Below are 19,204 nucleotides of genomic sequence, written 5' to 3'. Positions count from 1 at the left end.
TTTTCTCATTACTGTCTATAGACTTGACCTGAGCACTAAAATTTGGAATGTAAATATTCCATATTTATATTCCATAGCTGCTCAATTGTAAGGCATGTTATATGATGATAAAGGATAAATCAAATGGCATGCTATGCCTTCTCATCTTATACTGAAGCTATAATTTAACATGGCGAGGTAGAACGATCTGCATTATCCAAAGGCTCAGAAAACCCATAAAAAAGGCAATAACGCCAAACTAATTAGGGAAGGGTAAAACATCATCTAATGTTTTCGAGGGTCACATATCCCTTTGAGAATATGGTGAAAGTTTCAAACCTCTTCAGAAAGATACGAGATACAAAATATAATAACTAAAATTTGGCATGGAAATTTCAGGAACCATACATAACAGTCACCCGTTAAGGATTGGAACTGTGGTCTAAAAAATTTGACCATATTAAATACTATATAAAATTGGAAATAATATCAGCTACCACTCTTGACCAAATAAATAAATAAATAAATAAATAAATAAATAAATAAAACAATTTTAAGTATAGCTTCCAAAACTTTATCTCATCTATTTTAACTATGTTGCTGTAATGTTTTTGATTAACCATTCACGTGATATTTTTAGAGAAATAACTTTGGGACCAAATAAATATTGCTTCCCTATAGTTTTACTACAAAAAATACTCACCAACTTTTGCAAAGGCCTCTTTGAGTTCATCAAGTTCATCTTTGGAAATCTGAGTGGTAGCCATCTCATCCATTTAAAGATCTAAAGAAAAACCGAAAAGGTTTCAGATTTAAAATAATTGTGATAAATATAAGCACTCTTGCTAAGTTCTCATCTTAGGGATAATTTAAACAGAATTTCAAACTACTAAAACAATCTGAATAGGTTACCATGTCCCTATGTACAGCTTTAATAAAGAAAACAAACAAGTGAGAAGTCATCACTTACCAAAATTTATTGAGAAAAAATATTTCTGAATTTTCCTTCTAAGGACAAAATCTTAAATTACATTCAAAAAGTTTAAGGAAGGGCCAAAGTACCCAGCAGTGACAGGAAAAAGCTACATAATAGAAATTCTTGGTTATACGAGCCAAAGCTAAAGGTCAAAATTATGTGACCAATGATTCACGGAAAATATCATTTTCCTATTAAGCCACTTTAGAATCATTCACTGTGAAAACACTGATTTTCAAAGAGCACACTGACACCTATCAATCACTCTCATTAAAGGAGAAATAAAGAGGAAACAAAGCAAATTATAGTTGGTTTTGATATAAAAATGCACATGTGTGCTAATATACACATTCTTATGCATGTAAATTATTATATTATCTGAGTATACACCCTTTCCAACTTGGCCTTATTGATCTATTTAACTAATAGAACAAAGGTTGGCAAACTACATATGGCCTGTGGGCCAAAACTGGATCACCAGTTGTTTTTGTATGACCTCAAGCTGGATATGGTTATGAAAGGAAATTTTTTGCAGTCTATTTTGATGATGGGGCACATTAACTTTGAACCCAATTAAGTGAAATGTTATCCCAGAAAAAAAAGAATTCTGTTCTTCTCATCAGAATTGTATTACCAAAAAATTATACTCAATTATTATATTTTGAATTTTATCAATAAAAACTTTTAGAAATAATATATCCTTGATATTAATATAATATTCTTGATTTTACCTCTTGGCACACAATATTTATGATCTGAACCTATATGGAAAAACCTTGCTGATTCTGGCAATAAAGAGAGGAGGTCTGTATCACAGTAGATAATTTCCAAATACAAACCTATTATAACAATAATTTTGGACGAAGAAAAATGAAAATGATTACATGTTGCTTTCTCCTTTTTTGCTTTGGGTTTTTTCTCTCTTCTGATTTATTTTTTTGGTAGACTTTATTTTTCTTTATTTCTTTTTCTTTTTTGTAAAGACAGGGTCTTGCCACCTTGCCCAAGCTGGTGTCTAAGTCCTGAGCTCAAGGGATCCTCCCACCTCGGTCTCCCAAAATGCTGGGATTACAGGTGTGAGCCACCGTGCCCGGCCAATAGACGTTATTATTAGAGTAGTTTTAGTTTCACAGCAAAATCAAGCAGAAGTTACAGAGAGTTCCCATATACAGCCACATGTTGCTTAAAGACAGAGATGTGTCATGAGAAATGCATTGTTAGGTGATTTTGCCATTGTGCAAGCATCACAGAGTGCACTTACACAAACCTAGATGGTATAGCTTACTACACACATAGGCTATACGGTATGGCCTATTGCTCTTAGGCTACAAAAGGCACAGCAGGTTACTGTAGTAAACACTCTAGGCAATTGTAACACAATGGTATCCGTATATCTAAACATAGAAAACATACAGTAAGAATAGAGTATAATCTTATGGGACTACTATCAGATATTTGATCAGTCATTGACCAAAACATCCTGTACCTGAGTAGTACATTTGTTACAACTGATGAACTTACATCATTACCACCCTAAGACTCTGGTGAATATTAGGGTTCACTCTTAGTGTTGTACAATCTGTGGGTTTGGACAAATATATAATGACATATATCCACCATTACAGCATTACATAGAGTAGTTCCACTGCCCTAAAGATGTTGCCTTTCCAAAAAAAGTAAACTATGGGTTAAATTTCACAAACTATACAAAATACATTTTGAGATCTTATATTTATCCCTTTTAGACATTTTGTTAAAAGGCAACAAATTACTCACCAACTCAAGTTTTGGCCAAGAAGTGTAATGCTCGGTATAAAGAGGTAGGGGCTGGAAGTGGCAGGGAGGGATTCATAAGAGAGCTGGGCCACATCTATCTTTTTCACAGAATTGTTGCTATTTCTAGAATTTATCACAGCCCCTGGCACATAGTAAGGCACTCAATAAAACAGAACTTTAATAAAATTAATCCCTTCAACAACTATACACCAAGTACTATTAATACATTATACAAATTCATTTGCATATTAATATCCTGAACCCTCACAATAGTCCCAGGAGCTACATATTCTAATCTCCTTTTTTTCTTATTAGAAGACCTGGACTCTCAGGACTGGAATTCACACTCAGGTTTCTCAAATCCTGGAGAAGTTTTAAAATGACCATATGATGCTATTAGCTAAGTTTTTACCATAATGTAACAGACACATGTAGTGACTGGTGTTTTAAAAATTAAATAAAACCATCAGCCGGAGGCAGTGGCTCACGCCTGTAATCCCAGCACTTTGGGAGGTGGAGGCAGGTGGGTTGCTTGAGGTCAGGAGTTCGCGACCAGTCTGACCAACATGGTGAAACCCCGTCTCTACTGAAAATACAAAAAGTAGCCGGATGCCTGTAATCCCAGCTACTCGGGAGGCGGAGTGAGGCAGGAGAATTGCTTGAACCTGGGAGACAGAGGTTGCAGTGAGCCGAGATCGCACCACTGCACTCCAGCCTGGGTGATAGAGTGAGACTGTTTCAAATAAAATAAAATAATATAAAATAAATAACACTACACTCTTAAAAAAAGATATAAAACAAAGCTCGCCTATTCATTTTTCTTACCTATGATATCAAGATGCCACTAAAGATGGATAACTTCTCAGTAGACAGGTTGGATGAAAATACCTTTCAGAGTAATCACAGGATCTATGAGGAAAAGCAAGTTCGTAAGTTAGTAATGAAGTTAGGCTTTGTGGTTTTTGTTGTTGTTGTTGTTTGTTTGTTTGTTGAGACAGGGTCTTACTCTGTCGCCCAGACTGGAGTGCAGCGGTGTGATCACGGCTCACTGCCACCTTGACTTCCCAGGCTCCTCCCTCTCAGGTGATCCTCCCTCCTCAGCTTCCCAAGTAGCTCAGACTATAGGCGTAGGCCACCATGTCTGGCTAATTTTTGTATTTTTTGTAGAGATGGGGTTTCACCATTTTGCCCAGGCTGATCTTGAATTCCTGGCTTCAAGCAATCCACCCACCTCAGCCTCCCAAAGTGCTGGTATTACAAGTATGAGCCACCACGCTCAGACCTGAAGTTAGGCATTTTAAAGATCAAGGATAAAAAGAACTGCAATCCCAGCACTGCGGGAGGATTGGTTGAGGTCAAGAGTTCGAGACCAGCTTGGGAAACACAGTGAGACCTTATCTCCAAAAAAAATTTTTTTTTAAAAATTCATAAGTTAAATGCAAACGAATAGTAGTAACTCTAAAAATATTCTGTTTCACTAATATGTTCAACACTCCCCATTACAAAAATACGACATAGGATTTATTCCAATTTTCTTCACATCTTTCAAACAATCATGTTTTCAATAAAAAATTATTACACATCTTCATGAATTATACCATGGAGAATAACGGCACAGAAAGTTTAAAAGTAAGATCATCTCAGAAATCTAAAACACGTGGCCTCTCTCCTGTACCTCTAAAGGTCCTTTTCAGTTTGGGCTGATTGTGAGCCAGTAATAATTTAAAGTATGTGGGTAAAAAACAACTAAAAGAAACCCATACAACTGAGCTTATTCTCACACTACCATATCACTTCTATGCAAAAGAAAATTAGGGCTGGGTGCAGTGGCTCATGTCTGTAATCCCAGCACTTTTGGAGGCCAAGGCGGGCAGATCACTTGAGCCCAGGAGTTCGAGACCAGCCTGGCCAATATGGTGAAACCTCGTCTCTACCAAAAATACAAAAATTATCCAGGAGTGCTGGTGCGTGCCTGTGATCCCAGCTACTCTGGAGGTTGAGGTGGGAGAATCACTTGAGCCTGAGAGGTCGAGGCTGCAGTGAGCCATCAGTGCATCACTGCAAAAAAAAAAAAAAAAGAAAAAAGAAAAAGAAATTAGATAAGATGGTTCTGGACATAAACCACTCCTGCCCCCCGCCCCGCTTATCCCTGCTGACCAGTTTGGCTCTGATTAAATCCTGTAGACATCTCTTTCTTCCCAACATGCCCTCCCCCCATTTCTCAAACAATTTTACCAATATTTTAGGCATCTGCTATATGCCTAGTTCTTGCCCTCAAGGAATTTACAATCTGCTGAAGCAAACATGAATAATTACAATATGACACAGAGTGAATTAGTGACTGCAATAAAAGGGAAAAAGATCCTTTTTTTTAGAAGAAAAAAGTCTCTAGAGACTTTAAGGATTATTAATTTCTTCTCAGAGTGGCCAGAAATGCAGTTCTTTTCTTCTTCCTATAAAATTAGCAAGTGCTGGCTCATGCCTGTAATCCCAGCAATTTGGGAGGTGGAGGCGGCAGATTGCTTGAGCTCAGGAGTTCAAGACCAGCCTGGGCAACATGGTGAAACTTGGCCTCTACCAAAAATACAAAAAGTTAACTGGGCATCGTGGGTGGTGGTGCATGCCTCTAGTCTCAGCTATTGGGAAACTGAGGTGGGAGGACCGATTGAGCCCGGGAGGTAGAGGCTGCACTGAGCTATGAGCACGTCACTGCACTCCAGGATGGATGACAGAGCAAGACCTTGTCTCAATAAAAAAAGTAAAAAATAAAAATGAATTAAGAAATGCTTAGATCTCATAGAAATGATTTTAGGGCACCAGTTTACTCCAAAAATTAATCCAGTGCATTATAAATATATATATTTTTTAAAATTTTCAAGTTTCTTCTTTCTTTTTTTTTTTTTTTTGAGACGGAATCTTGCTCTGTCACCCAGGCTGGAGTGCAGTGGCCGGATCTCAGCTCACTGCAAGGTCCGCCTCCCGGGTTCACGCCATTCTCCTGCCTCAGACTACAGGTGCCCGCCACCTCGCCCAGCTAGTTTTTTTTTTTTTTTTGTATTTTTTAGTAGAGACGGAGTTTCACCGTGTTAGCCAGGATGGTCTTGATCTCCTGACCTCGTGATCCGCCCGTCTCGGCCTCCCAAAGTGCTGCGATTACAGGCCTGAGCCACCGCGCCCGGACCTAAGTTTCTTATTTCTAATTGCCTTTAAAAAAGCCTAAAGTGACTTTGCACATACAACTCAGATTTTCCATCTATTGGAGACATTAAAGAGACACACTTCAGTAAGAACAAAAAGAAGAAACTGGAACATGCACATATCCTCAAAAGCGTACTTCCAGACAAGATTGTTTTGGGATAACAGAACAGTTTAATGCAGGACTTTCCAATTTAAATAAAACCCATATTCATTTATTGACAGTTATTTGAAAGGAAATAAAGAAATGCTACTCTGAAGTACCTGGGCCAAGACTAAAAAATATAAAGCCAAATTTAAAAAGCTCACAATATATGCTCTAGTAGGTAAGAATTACAATTGTAAAATTTGCTATTTGAAGCTTAAAATAAAGTTGTTTAATGTAGATTTCTTTATGCCACTATGAATTAAAAAATGGTCTGTCCTTAACACTACTGACAAGATACTTGATGGTGTCTTTAAGGAAATCAAGTAGTAAAGTACTATCTTGGGAGAAAACATCACATTAAGTAACTTGGGAATGACTAAAGATATTAAAAAATTAAAATCTTACAAATTAAAATAACAGAAGCTCTATTCCTCTTCATGGGGCATTCATTGTACTATAGGACTTTTTTCTCTTAAAGCTACTATAACATCCCGGATGGGTTCACAAAACAAAACACAAGATTTGATATCAATACTGCCCTGTAGACACTTCATGTAATCTCAAGTACCAGTACACCAAGGTGTTGTACCTTGCCCAAGGAGGTAGTATGTTCTAATAGAAGAAAGACTGTGGGACGTGAAATTAGAAGGCATCGATTATTGCTCTGGTTCTGCTATTCCCTAGTAATGTGTCCATGAGCAAGTTTAATTAATCTGTCTCAGCCTAAGTTTCCTCATTTGAAAATAGTGATAATAATACCTACTTCCTCCAGGGCCTAATGAAGATTACAGATGGTATATATGACAGCATACTGTGACTATGAAGTATTACACAGCAACTTCAAATCCTTCATGAAAGAAAATAGGCAATAAATGAATGCCTGGGTTAATTTTGAAGAGCTGTATAAATAAATGTAAGGCATTAGTTCTACTAATAGCCTTTTACATGGGATAAATAAAAAGTTATCTCATCTCCCTATAATTACTGACTACAGAGTATAATAGGTCTCTCTCATATATAAAAATTACAAGCCTTTGGTCAAAGTAATTTAAGAAGGATGGGCCTAAAGGAAAACCTGTCACTTTTTAATCCATGACTCAATTTGGCTCCTCCATAAGGCCAGTTTCTAAACACAATTTGAAGAGCAGACAGGAGATATACAAACAAACAACAATTTTTCTTTAGGATCACTTTTCAAAATAGCTAACAGCTTGTCAATATTGTCACATTCCTCCTAATTTGCAAATTGTTTCATGAGTACTGGAAAAAGGTGAAGAGAAAGTATTACTTGCTGAATAAAAGTTTAACTCCAATTTCACAATATGTGATTTACAGGCAAAAGGAAAAAAAACACTGATTTTCAAATATGTCCTCTTTCCCAGTCTGTCTTCTCACAAAAATGGACTTTATGTATTTGTTTTTTTGTGTTTTTTTTTGTTTTTTTTTGAGACAGGGTTTCACTCTGTCACCCAGGCAGTGGTGCAGTCTCAGCTTAGTGCAGCCTCAATCTTCTGGGCTCAAGCAATCCTCCTGCCTCAGCCTCCTGAGTAGCTGAGACTACAGGTGTGTGCTACCACGCAAAAGTGGACTTTATTTACATGATGAGAGAGAGGGAGAGAGAAAGAGAACTGACACTCAAAGAAATAGAAATATATTTTTCCTCCATTTAAACTCAGCAGTTTTAATACTTATCAAAAATAAAACGTCCTGGAGTCTCTACACTTTTCTGAATTTGTTCATCTGCAAAGCACTTTAATCTGTCCCAAATTCTGTTTCCTCCCTAGCTCCTATGCCTGCCATTTCTGTAAAGGAAAAGGGAAAGCTGTAGAAAAAGCCAGCCCTCCTTCACTAAACATATAAGACACAGGAAAACAGATTTTCCAATAAGGGAATAAAACAAAAGCAAACAAAACCTTGTTTGTTTGTTTTTTCATAAAAGGATATAGTGTACAACTGGGTATGAATTCAGGGCGTCACCCATAGAAGAATCTTATGCCTATGAAGTCATCCCTAATTACAGAGTTTGACTAACAATACTGCAATTATGAAACCACTCCACCAGCTCATTTAACTATACATAAACCGTGAACACAGATCTTTGCTGAGAAAGGTGTACCTACAACTACCTGAAACTATTACTCAAATTCTGAAAGGTATTTGAAGGGGGAGGGGGTTGCCTATTTTATCTCCTAAAGCACTCACTCACTTTACGAATGCAGCTGACTGAATAATCTACTTATTCATCTGTGTCATTCAGTACCATGAGGTCCAGGAGAAAGGGAATGCACGTGGGAAACTCATCTGGGGGTAACCAACTTTGATCATAAACTTGATTTTTTTTTCTTGAAATTGAAAGGTAGCCAAAAGATAAAAACAGGATATTCACCATAGACTTCATCCCAGCCACTAGTATGGTAAATAGAATTGGAAAAGAGAAGCTCATCACTTAAATCAGAGATTGGGCAACACATACTTGAGCTCCTAAAATGAACAAGAAAGCAACAAAGAGGGGACAAAACATGGAAGAAATACATTATTTCACTATCAATGAAAATTAACCAAGTTAGCCACCACTATGTGTGAACAATTCAAGAATGATCAGAAAAGGGGTGTTGTCACCTTCCTCCATCCAAAACAGGCAGTGTTTTTGAACACACACACTTTGCATACCTACCTTTACCAATAGAAACTGCCACCCTGCCACCTCCCTAGTTAGGTAAGTGAACAGCTCAGCACTAGTCTCTAGCTTGGATGGGTGTGCAATACTGTGGGCTAAAACTCACCTATTCATACTATGATTACTAAAGCTCCAGTCTCATGTTTCCTAATGACTTTAGAAGATTCCCAACTTGAATGTCTACCACACTCACCCACTTATTTATTTATATTCATCAAGTGTTAACTTAAGGCTTAGTATGTACCAGGCACTGTGTTGGGTGCTCCAGATAGAGACAATTAGGATACAAATTCCCTTCTTTCTGGAAGAGCTTACTGTCTAGTGGGGGAAACAGATGGAAACACAAAAATACAACATTAATGCTATCATGCCATCATAGTCATATATACTAAGTGGTAGGTGTCAGAAAAGTTTTTTCCGAGGTGACGTTTGAACTCTGCCTTTGAGCGCAAGTAGGATTTTCTCAGACATCCCCAGTAACGGCATTCTCAGAGAGACATCACTCGTAAGGGTATTGTGCCTAGGGTTAGTGACAGACACATTTGCAGCAGCAGATCAGGGTCCAATTTGGAAGTGGCCAATGGAGAAGGAAAGTCAGCGAGAAAGATTCAAGTTAGGAAAGTCTAAGTGTCTCCAATCTAACTTACTGCCACATTATTTTCCCTGTTTTTCCTAACTCTTTCTCCTGCCAAATCAGGTCTCATTTTCAACTTTCCCACTTTCCTCTGTCTCCAGACTGCAGTTTGACCATAAAAAACAAAGGGAGGATCAGTCAACCTCCAATCCCTCTGGATTCTTGCCTTGCAATCTCTGAGATTCTTTCATTGTATCTGTTTATCACCTCATGTCTGGCCTACTCCAAAAGCTTTTTATCAGATCTGCCTGCTGTTCTGTCTTCCTCCAGTGCAATCTTTACACTGCTAACCTCCTGAAGAGTAGACCTTATAAACATTCCATACAAAAGAAAGTCCCTTTTTAGTATAGCATTCAAGCCCCTACACTTTTCTGACTTGACTTCTTGCTAATGTCTGCCCATCTTTCCAATGTTACTTCCCATTATATGGACTACACCCTTGAACCCAACACTCTCAAGAGACCTTATTCCCCAAACAAGCCATGTATTTTCCCACTTCTTCCACTCCCTGGAGAGACCACTGGGTCTCTCCAGTGGAATGCTCTTCACCCATCTATCTAGACACTTCAAAAGCATATTTCAGGAAGTATCTTCAGATTGTCCGCACCCAAGATAAAATTTATCTTCCCAGTACTCTCACGGAACTGTGTTTCTTCTATTACAGCTGGTCCTGGATTCTCCTCTATCAGTACCTTTTGTTTTATCCTGGTCTCTTCTGCTTTTCCTGTCTCCCATTAAAAACTTCCTGTCTCTCTATCTGCTTCTCAAGGTTAGAATACCTTCCTCTATTTTTCCTCTCTCTCTATCCAAATTCTACTCACCCTTCAAGCAAGGTTCAGAAGCCTCATCCTCTCCCAAAGCATGTTTCCCAATGACTCCATCTCCCACTGATCTTTCACTTCAACTCTCATAGAATTTAGAATCTTGCCACAAAATTTAGAAATTTAATTATAGACTTCTCTCTATAGTTACATAAGTAGATATGAGGACAGTCTAGCTGGGACTTCCATTGTCCTACTTGGTTCAGTTTATCTACCTTCTTTACACAGATTCTTAAACTTGGTCAAAGAGAACAATCTTCCTCAGTAAAACAGAACCCTTCTTTCACGAATAGCACACAAAAACTTGTGTAATTCTTTGCTCTGCAAGTCTCATTTCAAGATTGTTTGTTTCTGGAGAACAGTCTAAACTTCACCTTTTACCCCCACTGCTGGATGTTGGTTACATAGGCATGGCTTAAAAAATACATCAACTGAGGCTGAGGGTGGTGGCTCATGCCTATAATCCCAGTGCTTTGGGAGGCAGAAGTGGGAGAGTTGCTTGAGGCCAGGAGTTCGGGACCAACCTGTACAACATAGCAAGACTCCTTCTCTAAAAAAAAAAAAAAAAAGAAAAAAAATGTTAAATCAGCTGGCATGGTGGCCTGAGCCTGTAGTCCTAGCTACTAGGAAGGCTGGGGCAGAAGGATCACTTAAACCCAGGAGTTTGAGGCTGCAGTGAGCTATGGTTGCCTGCCTCTTAAAAAAAAAAATTAATAAATAAAAAATAAAAAATAAATAAAATACTCCAACCAATTGCAATGTTTAGAAGGTAGTGAAAATTCCCAGTATTCCCAATACCCAGTGATCACGGCAATGAGAATTTGAAAGTTGAGAGGTCCGTAGAGTTCCATAACTTCATTCCCTAAATTGTATTAGGGAATAAACAAGTGCCTGGAATAGTCGTTGACTTTGCCCAGGACCCAAAGTTGTGAAGCACAATTAAAAAGATGTATTTCTCGGCCAGGCGCAGTGACTCATGCCTGTAATCTCAGCACTTTGCGAGGCCGAGGCAGGCAGATCACAAGGTCAGAGATCAAGACCATCCTGGCCAACATGGTGAAGCCCCGTCTCTACTAAAAATACAAAAATTAGCCGAGCGTGGCTGCACGCTCCTGTAGTCCCAGCTACTCAGGGGGCTGAGGCAGGAGAATTGCTTGAACACAGGAGGTGGAGGCTGCAGTGAGCCGAGATCGGACCACTGCACTCCAGCCTGGGTGACACAGTGAGACTCCGCCTCAAGAAAAAAAAAAAAAAAAAAAAAAAAAGATGTGTTTCTTCAAGCATAGCTGGAAAAAAAAAAGAAAGCAAAAGAATGTGTCGGAAGAAAGGTAATTAACTATTTTTTCCCTCTTTCCTTTTTTTTGTTTTTCTTTTTGAGATAGAGGTTTGCTGAGTTGTCCAGGCTGCAGTGCAGTGGCATGATTGCTGCAGTGCAGTGGCATGATTGCTGCAGTGCAGTGGCATGATCACTGCAGCCTCCAACTCCTGGCCTCAAGTGATCCTCCTGCTTTAGCACCCCCCACCCCCAGTAGCTAGGACCACAAGCATGCACCACCATACTTGGCTAATTTTTAAATTTTATTTCTTTCTTTCTTTTTTTTTTTTTTTGTAGGGACAGGATTTCACTATGTTGCCAAGCTGGTCTAAAACTCCAGGGCTCAAGTGATCCTCCTGCCTCAGCCTCCTAAAGTTGGTGTTACAGGCTTGAGCTGCAGTGCCCAGCCAATTAACTACTCTTCCCAGAAAAACAAAAATAAAGAGACTACGCATTGCTTTGCAGAGAGAAGGTACATGCCCAGTATAGCCTTTGGAAAATAACTTAAAAAGCTACTAACAAATATGACCATGATATCGAGAAATAAGAACAGTTGCCAGAAAATGCAGATAGTAACCCCCTCCAGCTAATACTAACTTGTTTTCATTATTTAAAAGGATAAGGGATTCACTTAAGCCTTGAACTAAAATAACCAAAACTTTAATTGTATAAAACATACAGAATATAGACAATTAGTTCAGTAAAGACTATACAGAGTTCTGAAAGTTATTTATTTAAAACATTGGTGTTAAATTGGCACTGATCATAAAACAGGCAACATTCTGAAAAAAAGCACACAAATGCTTACTTTTTCCTGACACATTCACTCCTATATATGACAGGCTTCTGCTTCTCTGTATTAATACTGCTTAATTTCAGCCTCCTGAATGCTAAGTATTGTGAACGACCCCTCCCATTATATCAGTGCCAATAACTTAGTCTTAATATAAAACAAACACTCAAGTTATCTATGTGATTTACTTTTCATTTTAATATTTTTTTCCTTCAAGATTTTTCTCAAGAACAAGCGGCTTGGAATTTTGCTTGGAATTTTGCTTGACTCATTTTAGAAAACTTTCAAGGAATCTTGGTAAAGGACTAATTGTAAACGCGTAAGAGGCTATATACATAATTTTTATTTAATGATTTGTTGCTCTGAAAGTCAAAATAAGGGAGTCAAAACCTAAATGCTCTCACATGTGTCATAGGTTTCTAGTCCTTAAAGTTTAGGAAAGGTTGAAGCAGAAGGAAAAGTGGTAGAGTGTCTTACAGTGCATTGATTCTAGCACATCAGCATTATTAAAAATTGCTGCTGCTTCTTTTTTTTAGATAGAATCTCACCGTGTCACCCAGGCTGGAGTGCAGTGTCATGATAACTGAAGCCTCCAACTCCTGGGCTCAAGAAGTCTTCCCACATTAGCCCCCTGAGTCACTGGGATTTGAGGCACGCACTACCACACCCAGCTAATTTTTGTATTTTTTGGAGAGATGGGGTTTTGCCATGTTGTCCAGGTTGGTCTTGATCTCCTGGGCTCAAGTGATTTGTCCGCTTTGGCCTCCAAAAGTGCTGAGGTTACAGGTATGAGCCACCATGCCCAGCCAAAAATTGCTCTTATAGTCAATGTGGCGAGCAAACATCTATGAAAGAAATAATCACCACGTATAGAAGACTTTACTTCGGAAAATCTTTTTTTCAGGTCTAGCTCTTCTGTTCATTCTACTTAATATTTCAGCTGCAAATGGTACAACTAAACAGAGGACATCATTAGGTACCCCAAATAAAATTGACAGTATTTTCTCATGAGGCATTATTATATACACTGATTAGATTGTATAGTATCAGGAACTACAGAATAAAGTAACTGGCTGATGGAACATAAATTTGGATATATTTAGCAACTGTGCTTCTACAATTCACATAGAAGGCAATGAAAATAAAAGATCATAGAACAAAACCGTATCATGTCAGATAACATAATATAAAATTTCAGGGATACTTGTAAAGTAACATGAAAAACCTTACTACTATTTCCATGACAAAATATGCTTCGAATTCCAAATCAATTGAGAAATGAACTTTAGAGGCTCTATCTGTGACTGAAGGCTAACTCTACCCTTTATCCGACTCCAAGTAGCTGCCTACCTATAACTATAATTTGGCCTTGGATATATCTAAAACCTTTAAGGAGACTTAAACATCAGTCTACTCTTTAATGTGAAGAGATGGCTCTGTTCTGCACGTACACTGCTCCAATAACCCCTGTGGATGCATAAGAAACATATAAAGGTTTATTAAGAAGGGTGCGGAAGAGAGATGAGAGCAGAAGAGTTATTTGCAAAGTCATGCATGGGGTTAGACTAAGCCATTTTAGCCCTCTTCTACCACTGTAATACCCACAACCAATTAAGCCATCTTCAATTTTCTGTTTGTATTATATTATATTACATTATATTACTATTATTAGCTTTGAGACAGAGTCTTGCTCTGTCGCCCAGGCTGGAGTGCAATGGCATGATCTCGGCTCACAGCAACCTCCACCTCTTGGGTTCAAGTGATTCTCCTGCCTCAGCCTCTCAGGTAGCTGGGATTACAGGCCTCCACCACCATGCCTGGCTAGTTTTTGTAGTTTTACTAGAGACAGGATTTCACCATGTTGATCAGGCTGGTCTCAAAGTCTTGACCTCAGGTGATCCACCCGCCTCAGCTTCCTTAAGTGCTGGGAATACAGGCGTGAGCCACTGCGCCCAGCCTTTTTATATTATTATTATTATTTTGGGACAGAGTCTTGCTCTGTCGCCCAGGCTGGAGTGAAGTGGCTCTATCTCAGCTCACTGTAACCTCCGCCTCCCGGGTTCAAGCGATTCTCCTGCCTCAGCTTTCACAGTAGCTAGCATTACAAGCATGCACCACTGCATCTGGCTAATTTTTGTACTTTTAGGAAAGACAGGGTTTCACCATGTGGGTCAGGCTTGTCACGAACTACTGACCTCAAGTGATCTGCCCACCTAGGCCTTCCCAAACGTTGGGATTACAGGCATGAACCACTGCGCCCAGTCTTGTATTATTTTAAAGGCGATGCATCATAGGGTCATAGTTGCTAACCAGTTCCTCCCCTTCCCCATATTCCTATAGCCCTTTTCAGCTTTCAGTGTGATTACATCTATTTCTTTCTCTATCTCCTCCATGAGCCTGTGAACTCCTTGAAAGCACGGTTGGTATCTTATTTGACTTTGTATCTTGGTTCACAACAAGCACCTACCAAATGTTTGTTCAATAAATAAACTTCCATGGAGGTGAGTAGGGAAAGTGCGCAGACCTACACATCATGCAGGCTATATAGTCCTCTCACGTGGTTTTAAAAACACATACTCTATTGGAGAAAGCTATGAACAAAATAGTCAAGATCAATAACGTCCTCACATTCTTCACATCCAATTGGCCTGTTATCATGCCTTAACTACCCTTGTTCAATACTTCAAGATACTACAAGACTCTTCAAGATGTTTGTGACCTGTCCTTTGAATTTAGCTGAAAATCAGACAGAAATAAATCTTTTCAGAAGCAGTTTTCACTTTCAATCATTTCGGCATTCAAGCAGCACATTTAACCTTTACAGTCATACACATCATGCGTACATCATGTTTTGACAAGCCTGCAATTTATAGATAAAAGTTAACATTTAGAAGTAAATATAAGGAGTTAAAGACCAGCCTGGCCAATATGGTGAAACCTCGTCTCTACTAAAAATAAAAAAATTAGCCGGGCGTGGTGGTGGGCGCCTGTAATCCCAGCTACATGGGAGGCTGAGGCAGGAGAACTGCTGGAACTTGGGAGGTAGAGGTTGCAGTGAGCCAAGATCAAGTCACTGCACTCCAGCCTGGGCAACAGAGTGAGACTCCATCAGAAAGAAAAGAAAGAGAGAGAGAAAGAGAGAGTGAGAGAGAGAGAGAGAAAGGAAGTAAAGAAATACAAATTGCCCAAAACTAAAGGTCTACTAACATTTTTATTGTCAATATTTTCAATATATACAAGAAAAAATAGCACAAAAAACACCCATAAACCCATCACAGATTCTACATTTATCCAGATTTCTCCACATTTGCTTGGTTCATCTATTCTCTCTTCCTGTCCTTTCTTCTCCCTCCCTCCTTCCCTATCTGTCTCTCTTCCCTGAATTACTTTAAAGCAAATCTCAGAAATCCTGTGATTTCATCCCTACATAGCTATTAAGAAATGAGTTCATTTTTTCTGGAAATACCTCTATTCTGTGCTATAATTGATGATTAGCTAGATTCTAATTGATTTTTTGTTTTGTTTTGTTTTCAGTCCAATATCTATGAGTCACTTAACCCCCAAAGGGTGCCCAATCCTGTGTCATTTCCTGGAGGAATATCAAATACTTCCATTTTAGGTAAAAGTTTCCTTTCCTTTTTTTATGCTTAATAAACAAAGATAAGATCTGAAAGCAATGGCTATTTAAAAATAAATTAATACATAGCTTTTTCTAATAATAGAAATATTCAATTCAATTTGGTCAGATTAAAGACATCATTTAAATGTTTCTCAGGCAAGAATTTTGCAGCTATTTAATGCAAGTCTTAATTATGGTCTAAAAGCCCCTTTTCCTGGGATGAAGAATACTATTTCAAACCCAAAGGCACAACAAAAAAACAGCTCTCCCTCCCCTAGCTTCAGAAAGCTAAGGTACATTAACTAACTTCTTAGATTGAAATAGCCCACTTTTCTTTTAAAAGGTCTAATGTCTTCCATACCTCCTAAGTAAACTTTTACATCTACCCCAAAAATCTGAATAATTTATGGTAAAATAAATCTGCTGCTAATGAAATTCATTAATGTTCATGCCTAAGAAGTATTTCCAGTTTCCTTTCTTATGAAAATTAACATATGTTGGAGTGAAGCCAAGGGCAACTTTCAGGGATATGTGTGTGGGGTGTGTGCGTGTGTGAAAGACAGAGAGAGAGAGAGAGAGAGAGAGAGAGGGAGAGAGAGAGAGACACTAGGCAAGATCAGACTAGTTATCATGCTTCCTTTCAATTTAAAATAAAAATGCCATAAAATATCGTGACCTACAACTCAAATCACTATATACACTACGCAGAAAGCTATCGGCAAGTCACTGAAAATGCCTCCTACAGTGTTATATACCTTGCTTATATGTTAGTAAATACAGCACTTGTTAATTGAAAAAACTGGTTTGTTTTGTTTCATACTTCACTTTTTACTTCATATGCGTATACTAAGTACAACCAGTCCAAGAGGTGATTCAACTCAGAGTGAGGATTGACTATATAACTAGCTATACTTCCCTTTGCTGGAAATATGGGGAAATTAAACTTATATGACAACCATTTGATGGAAAATCCTGATGTATCCGAGCACCAGAAATCACTATTGCTACCAAGTACCAATACCATCAAAATTTAATCACCAGTGATTTTTATTATTTTGCAAATTATAAACATTAAGACAACTGTTTGATTTAACCCACTTAGGAAGAGTAGAATACTAATTTAATCATGACATGTTCTGTCATGACAGCCACCTCAATCTCCATTTTACGTAATTTTGAAAAACCATTTAACTGGGATCAAAGGCATTTGAAATTCCTCCCCACCACAAATATAGACAATAATTTCTATTATTTAGTGTTTTAGATACTTAACTTGATAAATACAGCTATATAATTAGGACTTCAAAACCCATTTTTAAAAAGTATAAACTCCCTAAACAATCTCTAAATAAAGACAAATACAGAATACACACAGAACAGGTTAGAATCTAAACTTCAAAATTTTCTCTTAACAAAAATTTTATTCTAGTTGAGTAAATAATATTTTTTAAAGTGACTCCAAATGCTTAACTACACAAATAAACAACAGGAATTTCAAGCTTTTTAAAGTAAATTTCTGCTTAATCATTTAGTATTTAAATTTAGATTTAGTAATCTGAAAGTTAGAGCCTGTCAAAATAGTATTAAAAGAGTTACCCGCTGAGAGCAAACTTGGTTCTTTCCTTTCTCGCAGCACTGATAGACAGAACCTTCTCCCACGCCCAGAAAAGCAATCTGGAAACCCAACATTCTTCTTACAATTGCAACTTTAGAGAGCAAGTCACAACACTTCCTGCTAGAAAAAGAGAACACCCTGACAAAAGAATGATACAATACTTACGAATCCCCTTCCTGTCAGCCTGTCAGTATTTTGCCGAGAATTCAATAAATTCTAACTTAAACGCAGCATTTAAAGAGAAAAGTTTTCTTTCTTCTTCTTCTTCTTTTTTTTCCAAAATCATACAAGGACTCAGGGGAATTTAAAGTTAGTTCAGGTCAAATAGCTACAACCCATATACCTATTTAGAGTTTGAACAGTAGCCAAGTAACCTGCTTATTTTAGAACACATGGAACAGCTTCTCCCCAGTGCCCAAGTCACTCGTCCATAGTCAAGAACATTACTTGCGAAGGCAAATTAACTCTCAGGCCACTCACTTACAGTCTCTATTATTCATTTTCATCCATATACAACATTTACACCCCATATGCTAAGGTGGTGTAGCATTTATTTCAAGTATATACATTTTGATTTATGTCAAAAATGTAAGCTCTTCTGTGCAGGAACTATATTTTCTGCTGGCATAGCACACAGGAACTAAATCAACACTTGCTGAACTGAACACTTTTCTAACTGAGAGCCGTAGTAAAGAGGTCTAGAGCCAGATTGGGTTCAAATCCTGGCTCCACACTTTATCAACCATGCAAATTGCTTAAAACTCTTCTGCCTCTATTTTCTCATCCCGGGAAGAAGATAAGAGCAACTCCATCATATCACAGTTCACTATTTTATACATGGTTGTAAGGCTTAAATGATTTAATATGTGTCATAAATTTAGATCAGAGTCTGGCGCATGGTAAGTACTAGATATGTGATGACTGCTCTCATTATTGAAATTTGCCTTTAACTGGTCTAGCAATCTAATCAGTGAGTTGCTAAATTAAGCAACTGGTTAGTTGTGAGTGCCTTTTATGAGAGAGAACAATCAGTTGGAGCACTGGGCTAGGCTGAGGAGGCCATTTCTGTACTGACATAGGGCAAGTTAATAATTTGAAAGGAAATGCAGCACAATGAAAGCATCAGGGTCTTAGGAGTCTGACAGACCTGTAAGTCTGTGTGACCCTGAACAAATTACTTAGCTTCTCTGAGCCCCGGGTTCATATCTATAACAATGGAGCTATTCCACATATTTCACAAGGTCCATATGATGACCTAATGGGAAGACATAAATATGTAAGAGTGTTTGAGTCCAGCAAGGTACTCAGTAAGTGGCAGATATTATTATCATCTGTCTCGGATAAAGCATGCATAATGCCATCTGCGGCTCTATTCTACCTCATGAGAATGAAAGAAAGATAATAGATACTCTAGTCCTTCATAAATAATATACAATAAAGTATTTTATAATAGCATACTGAAATCTCAGCATAAGGAGGTGACTCACAGTGTGGTCACCTGTGAAAAGGAGCCCTCACTGGATCGTCCCCATTATGAGGCAGACAGTGTTCCCCTGTCTTCATCACTAACCACCATCAGCAGACACTGGGTCACATTTTGTGTCCTTCATGGAAGTGCTTTAATTTATTTCACCAATCACAAAACCTTCATGAAAT

At 38.1% G+C, this 19,204-nt stretch overlaps 1 protein-coding gene across 5 annotated transcripts in view; it reads right to left on the bottom strand.

Moving 5' to 3' along the window:
- Positions 1-19,204, bottom strand: part of PLS3 (plastin 3) — a 95,096-nt gene that overhangs the window by 45,786 nt on the left and 30,106 nt on the right. For 2 of the 5 annotated variants that reach the window (XM_011984474.1, XM_011984481.1), the window contains exons 1-2: positions 17,530-17,655; positions 683-763 (exon numbers count right to left, since the gene is read on the bottom strand). In XM_011984474.1, coding sequence (XP_011839864.1) covers positions 683-755 — 73 coding nt within the window. In that variant the 5' untranslated portion in view covers positions 756-763; positions 17,530-17,655. Of the gene's footprint in view, positions 1-682; positions 770-17,529; positions 17,656-19,204 lie in introns of those variants that run through there. The other 3 variants (XM_011984457.1, XM_011984467.1, XM_011984462.1) reach the window with 2 other exon arrangements.

Source organism: Mandrillus leucophaeus, unplaced genomic scaffold (genome assembly GCF_000951045.1).
Source record: "Mandrillus leucophaeus isolate KB7577 unplaced genomic scaffold, Mleu.le_1.0 Scaffold1063, whole genome shotgun sequence".
NCBI lineage: Eukaryota > Metazoa > Chordata > Mammalia > Primates > Cercopithecidae > Mandrillus > Mandrillus leucophaeus.
The sequence above is the reverse complement of the archived record's forward strand: the minus strand, read 5'-3'. Positions and strand labels throughout refer to the sequence as shown.